The 13,606-nt window shown below is 41.7% G+C and overlaps 1 protein-coding gene across 49 annotated transcripts in view; it reads left to right on the plus strand.

Annotated features, from left to right (window-relative positions):
• The window catches only part of FGGY (FGGY carbohydrate kinase domain containing), a 264,789-nt gene that overhangs the window by 238,130 nt on the left and 13,053 nt on the right, over positions 1–13,606 (plus strand). For 24 of the 49 annotated variants that reach the window (XR_014932893.1, XR_014932895.1, XR_001556977.3 and 21 more), the window contains 2 exons: positions 2,150–2,244; positions 5,108–5,254. Coding sequence is in view for 21 of the 49 variants with exons in the window: in XM_085511854.1 (XP_085367980.1) it covers positions 2,150–2,244; positions 8,051–8,149 (194 nt within the window). In the remaining 28 variants the exon portion in view is untranslated. Of the gene's footprint in view, positions 1–2,149; positions 2,245–5,107; positions 5,255–8,050; positions 9,627–13,606 lie in introns of those variants that run through there. The other 25 variants (XR_014932903.1, XR_014932900.1, XR_014932904.1 and 22 more) reach the window with 2 other exon arrangements.

The following is a 13,606-nucleotide window of genomic DNA, read 5'->3' on the forward strand; positions in this document are numbered from 1 at the left end:
TGGAGAAGCAAACTGATAATGCCTATTGACCTTCCAATTAATGGATGTGTTGTGGTCGAGGTGGCACTTTCTGGATGTGAAGAATGTCGAGAGGTGCATATCTTCCCGTACATGACTCAAATGCTTTAGGTGAATTTCAGCGTGCAGAGTTTGGGATGCTGATCCCTGACACGTGAAACAAAGAATCAGTGAAAAGGTTTTCTGATTAAAATGTAATCAGGAGTTCTTTGACTGTAACTAATGGCCAAGTACAATTCAGGACAAAAAGGCCCTTTTGCAGTCTGGAGTTCTCCCCCATTTGTAAAATCTGTGACTGACAAGAGATGTCAGAGTTCATCTAAGTGAAATGCTCTCGGTTGTGCTGAACTCATTTGAGCCTATCAGATAAAATAACTGACATTCCAGGATCAATCCCCCATTCTTTCACGAGAAAAAAAATCTGAATATATTATTGTTAGCTGCAAATGCCCATGACTCAGCCATGCAGACACCCAGTAGATAACTTTACAGGCCACTTAAAAAGTATCTCCATCTTTTTGTTTGCTTGGTAAGAATTCTGCATTCATTCTGATGGCGCAGGAAATGTGCAGTAAGTTTTAGGGTTAAAATGCTTAAATTGCTTTCTGCTTCAGTGCCTGGTGAGCAGCCGAGTGGCTGTAAGTGTTCATGTGAGGCTGTCTGTGTCTGATCCAAGCCATTTGCCAACCCAAGTCCCAAGCCATGAGCCACCTTAGCAGGAGGAATGCTCAGGAGTTTGATTTTGAGCTCTTGTTTTTAAGGTGGATGTGTTTATTGTAATTCAGACAAACACGAGAGGTGCTGTGGTTGCGCTGGCTCACGGCTGGTAGCCATTCCAGCAGTCCAGCAACAAGCCCACACTGTACTCAATTTCTCTCTGCACCACACCGTCTGTGCTAACTATAGGCAGAAATGGCATAGAGTGCTATGGCACTGGAAAATGACTGTAGGCAGCTTTAAACCAGGGGAACAGAGCAATATCAGTATGTTAGGAGATGCCTGGAGTGCAAGGTGGACTTGCTTTGCATTGGTAGTTGGTTCTTATATTAGGAATTTGATTTCCCATTTTAAAAGCATGTATTTGGCTTCTCTGTAGGAGTTGCTCAGAGCTCTCCTTACATCTCCCTCCCTTTTCAGCTCCTTCTGATCTTGCAGTTGGCTCACAGGAGCATTATATCTCTGATGCTGTTTGGAGAAGGAAGTCCTCCTCCCACCTCCATATTTGCATCATCATGCATCCAATGAGGTTATCTCAGTAATGGAAATTTACACACGTGCCAAATACTGTAGGGATGTACAATCCTTTGTTTAAGTGGGATGAGCATCTGAAGTGCAGCTGGAGGAGTTGTTACACTCACACCATTCAGGCACCTCTAAGAACTGAGACTTCAGGCAGATCTTAGTGGTTCAATGCTCTTTTTCCTTCTGCTTTTACCCTGATAGCACAGGTTGCTGAAAAGAGGAAAAGTACGATGGCACCCATGGCTGATGAAACTGTTCCATAACTTTTACTGCAAAACATGCAAAGTTTTTCATTGTATTTTCTTTTATTTTTCTGGGGCTTTAATCTTCTTTTCAAGTATATTGTACAACTGGAAGATAAGATTTCTTTTATTTCATTCACAGCTTGTGAAAGGTCACTATTTATATTTTTCCACCTTCCAACAAAAACAGCCGGGCTTTGTTGGCATACATTTAAAAACGAACACAAACAACCTTTTGGGTTTTTGCTGTTCATTACAAAAGAAACAGAAAGGGGTTTTTCCACCCGCGCTGCCCCTCAAGGTCAACTTTCAGTTTTCAGGTTGGTTTGGAGGTGTGGGTAACAGCTTTCAGCCAAGTGCTTTGAGGTGATTAACCGCTGCTCTTCATTTACGTATTGATGCTTTCTGCATTAATATTGACATTGTTTTATTTACATTCTGCATTTTTCTTGGGTCCCGGAACCACCCAGCACAGATTAACGTTCATCTGCAGTGGGTTGTACTGTATGAACAGAGCTGTGAACGAAGTTTTCAAGTCCTTTGTCTTTCCTTCTTTCTTTTTCTCTCTTACCTTTAATTATTCATTGAGCAGCTACTGCTGCACTGCTTTATTCTTCCTAACAGATGTGTGACTTCTTCCTGTATAGGCAAACCTGTTGTCCTGTCCAAAGAAGTGGAGTCTGTCCTGGTGGGTGCTGCTATTCTTGGAGCTTGTGCTTCGGGGGATTTTGCATCTATACAGGTAGGCAGCACCTGAGTTTTTTATTTTTAATTACTGCTTTTTTCATTATGTTTTACCTTTGGAAATTCAGCACTATGCACAGGCTTTGATTCAAGTGGAAAAGTTTGCAGAGCCGGCATCTCTTTTTCTCCACCCTCATGTTTTAACTCTGTTACTTATGTGTATAGAAGATTCACTGATGTCTGACATGCAGAATAAGCTGTTCTCTGTGAGGTTGGGCTGTGTACTCTTACAGACAGAAGGGGGCATTTGGCAAGGCCCTGCTCCTGCAAGACGGCCACACTTTCATCTCAGCTACGGGTCCCACTTCACATTGGGGAATATTAAACATCAGAAATACCATAGCACTTACAGAATTGAAAAGAACAAAAAACACACCTACACCTCTTGTCTTGTAGTAGTGAATTCAGAGTTAATAACGAGAGTGGAACTTAGTGTTTATTTGTGCTATTTCAGTCCTTTAATGGTTGAAGAAGTGTCAGTAATGCTTTTATGTTCAGTGGATCAGCCAAAGCATGATTTAACTGCATTTGTGTAAGTGACAACCTGAAGAACCATCTGTATGCACACAATTGTAGCTGTTTCCCCACCTGTCAGTTCTGCCAGCAAAGGGCATTTCCTCTCCTAGCAGAAAGCACAGCTTCCTTTCATGAGAATTCTTCCATTAAAATGAATCCCTTGGAACAAATAGATTGCACAATGTGCATTTCTGCTTGTAAGGAAATCTTGATTGTTTTGATAAACGCAATTTCAGTAGCATCTTTTGGTGATGGGAACTCATGTTTAATTCCTACCTTTCTGTTTTCTATCTTCATTTAAAGCAGTATTCATTTCTGGTTTAAGATACCTTGAACCATTATGTGCTCAGTGAACATCTCAAAACTCTTTAAATTAAGTAAGTCTGTCTTTATAAAAATACAGTCCCTTCCCATCTTTTCTTGAATCAAAGAAAGTAATAGCAGATTATAAAGAAAAAAAGAAACAAATCACATTTCATTCCAGCACCTCAGCACCGCATTAGGAATCTGATTTCTCCATTCATGTCAGGTCTGATTGCAAGGCTCTTGCTGGCCAGTAGGGCAATGCCTTGTGTTTCACTGAGTTGCAGGTCAGCCCCAGGTGCTTCCTTGGGATCCCCCAGGAACAGGAAAGGGGAAAGCAGCTTGGAAATGACTGTTGTTATTCATCTCCCTGGACGTTTATGACATGTTTCTTTCCATCCCGCTGCTGGTGGTGATTGCTGGGAGCCAGGAGAGGCCCCATCCAAGTCACCAAACCTGCGGTGGGAAGAAGCCGCTCTCTGATTCGGCTTAGCGTCTGTTCATGAGGTTGTTGTTGAAGAGGTGACACCAATGGCAATATCAGCTGTGTTGTGCAGCAAATGTTTTCAATTACGTTGAAATATTTTCCAAAGAATTCAGGTACTTGAGGTCAGGGACAGTATAAAGCATACAAACATCTTTGTAGGTAAATGGGTACCTAACCTTGCAGTTCAATAACCTTCTCTTATTTTTCTAGCATTCTTTGCAAAGCAAAACCTTTCATAGAGGTGCTGCTGCAAGCATTCGGTGTCACTGTAGTTTATGTGAATAACAGAAGTTATTATCTGCCCTCTGATAGATGCTTCCTACTCAGTTATTGAGTTTTCCAGAACTGTTTGTTTGCTCAGTCTAACAGTAAAGGAGTAAAACAAAAAATACAAAAATAAAACCAACCACCAACCAACCACCCTGTGAGGTTTTTTAGCAGTAGCCTCTTTATAACTACGTTTGTTTGAAGGGGAATTTTTACTGTATTTTTCCCAGTGATTTTGGTCACATTTCTCAGAATGATTTTTGGATGTGACAAAAGCAAAATGCTTAAAAGCAATCTGTTTTTCCTGGCTTTGCTGTTCTCTATTCTCTAAAATCGAGGCATCTTCAGGAAAGCTTGGAAATAGCACCCAAAACCAAGGTCCCTCAAGATCACGTCTGGTAATCTTGTCTGGATTTAACCAGGTCTGCTGACTACCGAACAGACAGGTAAAGCACACCGGTGCCAAGCATTCATAGTAGTGCTGCTGGGAGCGATGCCTCAGGGAGCTGGTGAGCCTGTGGAGCGGGGCTGATCTCGGGTTGTGTCTGCATACTGAAGTACTGAAGCTTTGGGACTGCAGTGCACATCAGGCGTTAGAGCCGCCCTGCTCCTGCGTTCTGGTGCTGTGGGTGTTTTGGGGCCATGGGGCATCAAGACAGAGCTGCTGCTCCAGCCATCTGCTGTTGGCTCAGGAAATTTGGTACAGAGAAAGTCTGTGGTTAGGAGAAATGGTATAGAGTAAGAAACGTATGGTAACCGTATACTGTAATTAGTGTTAGACTTCTAGATTAATGGTTGGGAAATGGATTGGCATTGCCCATTTTTTCCTTAGGGGTAAAGTAGATGGTTTTGGTGGTTGCTGTTTGTCCTGTTTCCTGTACTGTCTTGATCCTTAATCCTGTGACGTTCCACCACTGGGATTTGGAAATGGGGAAGTTGCTGCTTTGGGGGTTTATTGTTCCAGGAACAGGGAGTGATTTACCTACAGTTGCTGCATGCTGAACCCAGTCAGCACGTTTGTGAAGCAATTGGATGCTCACACTTCCCTTTCTTCGGCAACTGATTATAATGGCTGGAACACAAATATGCTTTTCCCTAAATGAGTTTCTTCTCAGAAGGAAACAAGTCTCCGTGCTCCTCCCAGCTCCTTCTCTTTTCTGTAATACAGCAGTGGCCATTTACAGGATGCAATACTTCCTTATAATCCTTATTTCTTTTAACTTCTTAAGTGATTTGGGCAGAGAAGATTTTCATGCTTTTTTGTTCACCACGTCTGTTTTTGTCACAGAATTCTGAGTATGCTGAGCCTTTGCAGGAGGAAAAACAAACACTGGAAATGAAAGATACTGTAAAATTTGTAGCCATGGAGGTTAATCTGCTGGATGTGTGTGGTTTTAGGAGCTCGAGCCCCTTGGAGCTGCAATTTCATCTTTAGGTAATTCTATCAAGGAAAGATTTATAACCTCCATCTCGTGCCTGGTCACCATATGTCGTTCCTTCAAAGAATGTTGACTTCTCTGTTTTCCTCTTCATTTACTCTCTCCGCATTCTTCTCCTCTGTGGTAAAAGAGAATTAAAACAATTGTTCTATCCAAAAAGGATAAAACCACACGCGCTGCGGTGAGAGTTATTTCCCATTTTATCTTTTGGTTCTTTGTCTCCGGAATCTCCGGGAAAAGGAGAAAATCTGAATTTCTTCCTGCAGTTCGGTTTATCTTTTCATTTGCCCCTGCTACAGCTTTTTCCTTTTAGAGGTTTTGTAGTACCTTCATTATTGTTCTGTGAACCAGAGCACAGCCTGCCTGGGTCAGGGCTGGCACAGAAGATGGAGCTGTGTAAAGCTCATACAGCATAAGGATTTATGAAATATTTACTAGAGTTTGGGGGATTTTTCAAACACGTGCCGTGTTCAATGGGATAACCTCACTGGTTCTGGCTTAGATGGGTCAATTTATTGGTTCTCGCCGTTCCTTCCATGTGGAGCAGCAGGATCCTGGGTTTTTTTCTATGTGATTGTTTCTGTAGTAAAAATATAGTTTCCGGTGTAGTGAGCCAGCAGCAATTCCTTCTCAGTAAAAATGTTCAATAAATAAATGTCAAAGTTTCCACTATATCCTCATTAATCTGCTTCACTTGTATGTAATTGAAAATGGGAAGAAGGTGCTGTTTGATTTGGCAATCGTCCAGCTCCTTTCTTTCCTTTTCTTTTCTTTTTTGGGCTCTTTGGGACAAAGCTGTACACCAGGGAACGGCGTTATTGCCTTATAAAATTCAGCACTCCACTGACTATTCCTTAATTGCATATTAAAGCAATTAATAAAATTGCCAGTTTGAAATTAAACTGGCAAATTTATTTTGGAGTTGGCATCTAATGTGGGTCATTCTCACTGGTCAGCGTGGAAGAGAAGAATATTTTACTGGTAACTTTCTGCGTTCATTTTTGATGTAAAACATAAAGCTAGAAGTTGGTTCTTTTTAGTACAATATGGTTACTCTGCAGCTTCTGTAATGGAGCAAGTGGCAATAGTGAATTGACAGCATTTCTTAAGAAGATGCATTGGTAATAATTGGAACTGCCCAACTTTTTGCTGACGGAACTAGCAGGATGGGGCTATTTTCATTTCTGGATCAGTCTGTCTCTGTAATTTCACGTAGCTCCACTTATGTCAGCAGACATGCTTCGGTTGATGATCTGATCTATTCCTCTTCCAAAGCATTACCAGGTCATGGATTGAAATTAATACAAATGTTCTAGTTGATTTCCATATTTTCAAAAGGAAGAACCAAGTGAAAGATGAGGGAGAGGACAGCTTTTTTCCTTAGAAATGGTAATAACTTGGGAAATCAAAAGAGGAAATAAAATGACTTCTCCCTGTTGAATTAGGTAGTATTGCCTTCCTTCATCTCATTAAAAATGTAAAGCACTCTTGTTTTTGAGCAGGGTAAATTAGTAATTAAGTGCTATAATCAACTTGTGTAAACATAATAATGAAGGAGAGCAGTAAATTAATCATTTTGTTGGCTTTCTTTACCCAATTAATTCATCTTTTACTAAGGGCCTTCGTTGCACATTGGGATGTTTTTCTCCTATTTTCTTAATCTGGATGTTTTGGAAAGTCAGAGAAGGACGTGGTTCTTCAGAACCGCACTGTGTGCAAATAGCGTGTTCAGGTGCTGTGAACTTGTCTTCCTTTTCTTCAGAAGCTCCAACTTTGTGCATTTATGCTTTGAGTCCATGGTTTAGTGGAGGCAATTCTTGGGCAAGGCTGGGCATTGGCTTTTGCTTTTCTTGGTAGCATATTGGCTGGGTACGGCCTCTTTATGTCAGTGATTCTTTTAAATTCCTTTCTGGATACGATCATCATCAGTCTCTATTGAAAGGGCACAGGCTCCATAAAAAAAAAGACTTGAAAATTCTGTGCGTAGCTGATACAGCTATTGTTAGAGACAGTGTTCTGGTGGTGAAAAGAGCTGAATCTTCACAGTCCATTCATTTTGTGTGTTCTCACTTCTGACTGTCAGCAAAGCTATCAAGTAATGTCATGGACAGTTTGTGATGCAGACAGTGCAGCTTGCCGAGAACCAAGCTGTTGTCCACATAAACAGCAAGGATGTTCAGTGACTGTGGTCATTGTGTTCAATATTTGCAGCCAGGCTTGGATTCAAAGCGGTGATTCAGCAGCAGAACTCCATTCCTTTACCTCTCTCCATGGTGTTTTGACACTGAAATACATCTTTGCCTAATTGAAATGGTTTGGTGTGGGCTTTTTTTGTGTGCTTGCATCGAAAAGGTTAGATTCAACCCGGCATGCATGAAACCACCAAGATGCTGGCAATGCCTCTGGCTTTTGTATAGAGTCAGCTGCCTCCTTACCAGAAATCTTTAGAGAAATATAGATGAGAGGGAAAAATTAAAAGGCAGTGATTTGATGGCCACTGTCCAGTTCCTTGTGGTGCAGTGTTTATGGTACAAAGAGTGCCTTTTTAGTTAGCATATTTTGGCCTTTGTGTCAGAAGTCTTAGCAGTAAGGGTAAGAAGTGGATGAATCAGAGCTACTCTTTTGCCCTAAGGATGATCCTCCAGTATTAAAGCTGAGAAATATAAATGCTTGTCTGTCTCTGCCAAGCACACAATGAGCTTTCAATTGGTTTGAGAGCATTCACTATGATTCTTTTTTTCACTTTTCAAAAGCCGCATTAAATATATGAAAACATTTCTACTTTCTTTCAGCTGACTTCAGTGGACGGTATTTACGTGTGGTTGGAAGTCGGCTCTTGGTGGGCGTTAAATCGCACATACAAGCAGCACCACTTGGAGACAGACAGCTGAGATGGAGCCGAGAGCTCGATGCTCTCACAAAAGCACTAAGAAAAGTGCCCTCTGTCTTGTTGCTGTTTACGGACATGTGATACTGGTTGACATCTGTTGCCCTTCTCATTTGAGGACTGCTTGCTTTGCTAACTTTAACATTTCCACATTGCTGTGCTGTTGAAGCGCAGATACACAAATCTCCTTGGAGTCCCCAAGGTCCTTTTAGGAGAAGCGGGGCTGCCCTCATTTGATATCATCCTGCTGGCTGCTTTTATACTGGAGCTCAGATAAAGAATTCCACGGCTGTTAAATGTTCTTGGTGGAGTGCTACATCTAGTGCTATATGTTGTCATGCATTTGATGAATGATCAGATCAGTACGTACAGTAGTGTTTGGTTAATTGTCACCTTAGATGATTTGTAGATGTTTTATATCACTTGAAATTATTACAGGTAAAAACTTGTCTAAGAAAATGTCAAAGTTTGTTGCAGCAGGTCATATAGCACTCAAATGACAGATGACTGCGGTCTGTAATCATAATGCAATATTCTCAGTTAATGTAAATCAGAATTACTCCAGGATTTCAGAGCAGTGACACCATCTTACTCCAGTGCCCTGATCCAGTCAAGCACTTTGGTACATCATTTAACTTTCAAGGAGGCCAGAAGTTCAGTTGAAGACAAGCAGGGCTGCCCATCTGCTGAAGTACTTTGCTGGATCAGAGCCCAAACAGGAATCTGACACACAGTTTGCCCGTAGATGACACATCTTGAAATGATAAAGGCTGTTATGGCTCTTGCCGTTGGTTATTACCCATTCAGAAATGAGTTGTGGATACTGGAGGTAATAGGATACAAAACCAATGCCTTCTGTTTGGTGCTGTTCTTTTGAGCATACTTAGCATGTGCCAATGGAAATGTCACCCAGCACACAAATGTTCAGATTTGGGATTTCTTCCTAACTTTTAATGACGGGGAAAGGCAGCTGCAGTAGGTCAGTGTAATACATTGACTATAACAGAACTGCAACCACGTACATATGAGTACCTGGCACAGAAGTACTGCAGCTGGAGATGATGGTCCCCAATAGGTAAAGATGTGACCATATTGTTCTTCTAAAGGTAGGTAACAGAATACCAAACTAGTGAAGGGACACAAAGTGTGGCCTTCTGTTTGGCCACTGGTGGAAGGTGCTGTGTTGGGAAATCAGTGGGCTTACCTGTTTATTAACTCTGAGAATGGTGATAAAGGTTTTGTTAGCTATTTCCTACATTTATGAGGATGGACTGAGAAGACAGTTAAGGCCTCCAAGGTGTTCAAATGACCCACAAAATGTATTTAATCTTCAGTGTTTATATTGAAGATTCATCCAGGTTTGTGCATTGGCACAATCCCACTGACTTCACCTGACTTTTATATCTTGCATGCATGTGCCCGATGAGAATATTAGAAGCGACCATATGTGTCTAAATAAAATCTGTTCTGTGGGCTCAGCACTTAGATCGTCATGCCTGTTAGCTTTTAATAACTCACATCAGCTGATGTTGGCAAAGAATAGGAGTTTGTGTTTTGTTAATCTGCAGAAATGGAGCCTCTTACTGGACCAGCAGTGCTTCTCTTACCAAGACCTGTCAAACAGGAAAAAACACGCTGCATGGGATAGTTCTGGTTCAACTGTTGCACATCTATGTAACAAGGCCCGAAATGATGGTGTTGGAGTCAGTGTAAAGAGATGTACAATTAGTTGATTGTTTTCCAAACAGACCAAGACTAAGATCATCTTGTTGAAGAAATTATTGTGTAACATCAGTACCTTACAGTTATTTTAGCTTGCTGGCCTTGTCTTGAGGAAAGCCATAAATACCAGGAAACCATAAAAGTGTCCTTATAGTAGACAGATGCTTTCTTTAAAGTGTACAGTAATACATCTCCTTTCTATTTTAAGGCCAGATTTTACCACATGCTCAAAGACATGGCTGAAGTCATTTGGACCTTGGACACCCTTTCTGTCCAGGCCATTTAGACAAGGAAAAACATGATAGCAATATTTTATCGGAATGATGAGTACAAAGGGGGTACCGTGGATCCTTTGTAACTGTCGGTAGTCAGTAACGTCCTTTTCAGAGCATTTGGCTTAAATGATGTTCGAGATGTCAAACAAGTTGAAGTCTCTTTGCCCTCGCCTCTTCAAGAGCTGAGCAGAACAACCTTCAAGTTATGCACTAGAGAATTGGAAACTCAATCTGGCTATGCTGTGAGATTAATTTTCCATCTGGGATTTGCTCTCTTGCTATGTCAGTGCAGGGGATCAGACTGTTCTGTAGCAAAGCATAAGCATGTAGAGACTCTGCAGTAGCTGTCTGAAATGCTTGTGTGGTTTATTTTCAATACATTTTTGAAGGACGTTATGATTACCGAGTCGTGGGATTTGATGCCAGTAGTTGGTATCACCGGGACATACCTGAGCCGCCTTATCTCTGAAGAAGCTTTTTTACCTTATCTGTACTACGTTGTATTTTCTCCTACAGATGCCTGAAAGGTTTTGTTTCTCACAGTTTGCCCTATCTGTGTAGTTTGATGGTTGCCTATGATCTAAGCACTTCCAGTACATTTCATTTTGCTGTGGTTAATACAAAGTAGACTTTTCTTTCTTCCCTTTTATGTAATCAAGGATTTTAAATGTTAAAGTTCCCCTATTAGTTTTACTAGCAAGAAATCCCAGTGGCTTTATTAGCGTACTGGCTTTTCTCATCTTTGGAATTATAATCCAGTTCTCAGCCTCCTTTCTTTGTCATTATAAGTCATGGGCTCTTGTTTCCTTGGTTTCTTGGACATAGATGTTTAACAATCACTCCCAACTCTTGCTTACCTTCCTGTTCTGAAACAACTTCTGACACCCACAGCACTTCATTCTGAAACATAATTTGATATTAGAAATTGGGGCAGTGAGTTGTAGAGAGAATCCATATAAAATTACTTCCTGGTCCATAACCATCACTCTTGAGGGAAATATAAGCAGAAGGGCTAAGCAGTAACTGGGCATGGAAAAGCACAAGTTGCAGATTGTTGCACAAAGATAATCCTCCACATCAGGGTTGGAAAACAGTGGGTAAACGTGAATAAGGAGAAAGCAGCATTGTGCCCATATCTCGCTGTGCCTTGCGAGAGTGGATAAGCAGCAAAATGAGTTGCATTGTTAAGTTTTACAAGTGCAGTTTTCAGCTAAGGATAATATACAGGGAATGTACTTAATGTGTAGCAGCGCTGGGGGTTGCGTTCCCCTGAATATTTTTGACAGACATTAAGTTTTGATCCATGTAGGGCCTGTTTGTATGGGCACATGCGATCGGTTTTTCACACAGTTTCCACTTAGTCCTTGGCCGTGTAGAAATCTTCTGAAGGGGTTTGAGTGGGGAAGCCATGGTGGAAGCATCTTGTTCTGTCAAGGATCAGAGTGGTGGTGGTAATCAGAGCATGATAATTGTGTTGTATTTGGAAGATCTTCTCATTTCCCAGCCCCGTAGCTCAAATCTGAGCTAAACTTCTTGGATATATTCAAGAAAAAGCTTGTGAGTCCAGCAGCCTCAGGTCAGACTCCTTATGCTTTCACAGTGTCGGATAAGATTGTCTGTGAAATGTTCCCAGACCGATGTCTCCCTGCCTGTTGTTAGTAAGTAGTTTAGGTATTGAATGCTGTGTCTTTAGACTGGACTGGGAGAAACTGTGCTTGAGTGCCTTGCAGCTGATAAATTAGGTATGTGTTAGTCTCTGGGTTGGAAGCTGGCACTTAGCTTAGGTGAAAGAGGTGAGTAATGGCCGTAAAGATGCTAAGCTGTTTGAAACTCTTCTAATAAGTGGGGTCTTGTTGTGATGAGCTATCCTCACTTTCTTTGACTGTTTGTTATAAGAGCTTTGAGTATACAGGCATATTACTCATTATTTACTGGTCATGATTGTAAGGTTGTTTAATTTTGCAATAGTCCCATCTAAGGGATATTTCTTGTACTGCATGAAAGGGAGACAAGGCAGGCTTTGCTTTTCATTTTGTTTGTATACCTTTGCCCCCATGGAATGACTGGGTAGCCAGCACATTCGCTGCTTCCTCAGGTGTGCTCACAAGGGTTGTAGTACTTTGGTTAAGCATTGTGGTGCATGCTCTTTTTTTATGGGTTCACATTTTATCCGTGCAGCACTGTTTGGGCTATGCCAGTGTTGGGCTGGAAGAGGAAAGATTTATGATGGCATTGATTGCAGTGCTAAAATAAACTGCTCTCCCTTAGCCAGAGCAATATGAGTTTGTAAATGCCAGCATTTTATACACAAAATGAAGGACACTGGCTAAGGAAGCCAGCTGCCTTGGTTAGCTGTTCAAGATCTGAAAATGGCAAGTCTGTAAAAGCCAAGAGCCAGAAAAAGTCATTTATATTACAACAAACTCTGTCATGAGTCATTTGACTTCTTTTTGTCTTGCACGCAGAGTTTATGTCTCAGACCTTCTAAGGCCCGAGTAACATCTGATACTCTTTAGGCTGAGCTAGCTCTAATAGGAGGGAGTTCCTGTTTCCAGTTAGAGGACAGCTTACCAGTTACATGTACCACTCAGAACTCTATTTAACCTAAGGCTTGTGTTTACAGGCTGAAAACTATTACTTATTTGTTATTTTTATGGTACGTTGTTTATCCGTGATTCAGTTCCAGCCATAGTGTTGAACAGTTTGGTGTCCTGAGCAGCAGCAGACAGAGAGTGACCCGAGAGGGGCTTTTACTTTTTGCCTCATTCATTTTTCTATGGCAGCTTCAGCCATGGCCCAGGGTGACCATTGTGGATGGTGAGGGGTTAAGAGCTTGAACACACGTGGAGAGGAGCTTCTTCCCCAAGGGCTGGGGTGGAACTCCGTGGAACTTCATGTAGTTGTATCTCCCTATATGTCCTCTGCCATTCCTCCCTTCTTACTAGAGGAAGGATTCTAACCGTGTGGGCTGTGTGGCACCCCGCATTTCACACACGAGTTTACATATGAGCTGTGTGTGGTTTTCCTTCTCTTTTACTTTAAAGGAGTCAGCACCAAAACATACGCTTTGTCTTTTTTGCCCTTTTTCTTTAGTTGTGTCTCTTCCTCTTCTTCTTCCTGCCCCCTCTGTTCCCATGTCTTTTTTAAAGAACATCTTACCAGGTGCTGCAGGTGAAATAGTAGGTTAATCACAGATAGATAACTGCTTGTGCCAAGGCCTACACAGACTGGAAAGACGAAGCTGAGACACTGCTGAACATCAGGAAAGCTTTGTCCCATCTGAAAGCTACAGGGAACGAGTTGGAGCATCCCCAGCCTGCTTGGGAAAGGATCCCCTTCCAGGCCTACTGCTAAAAGCGACCTACAGCTTAATGAAGCAGCATGACTCTTGTTCCCCCTAGTGGCTAATTGCGCAGGATCTGGTTCACACGAGCATTTCATTTGGCTGCCTTTGAACTTTCTGC

The sequence above is a fragment of the Coturnix japonica genome, chromosome 11, assembly GCF_054131305.1.
Source record: "Coturnix japonica strain WE chromosome 11, WE-NBRP24, whole genome shotgun sequence".
Classification (NCBI taxonomy): Eukaryota; Metazoa; Chordata; class Aves; order Galliformes; family Phasianidae; genus Coturnix; species Coturnix japonica.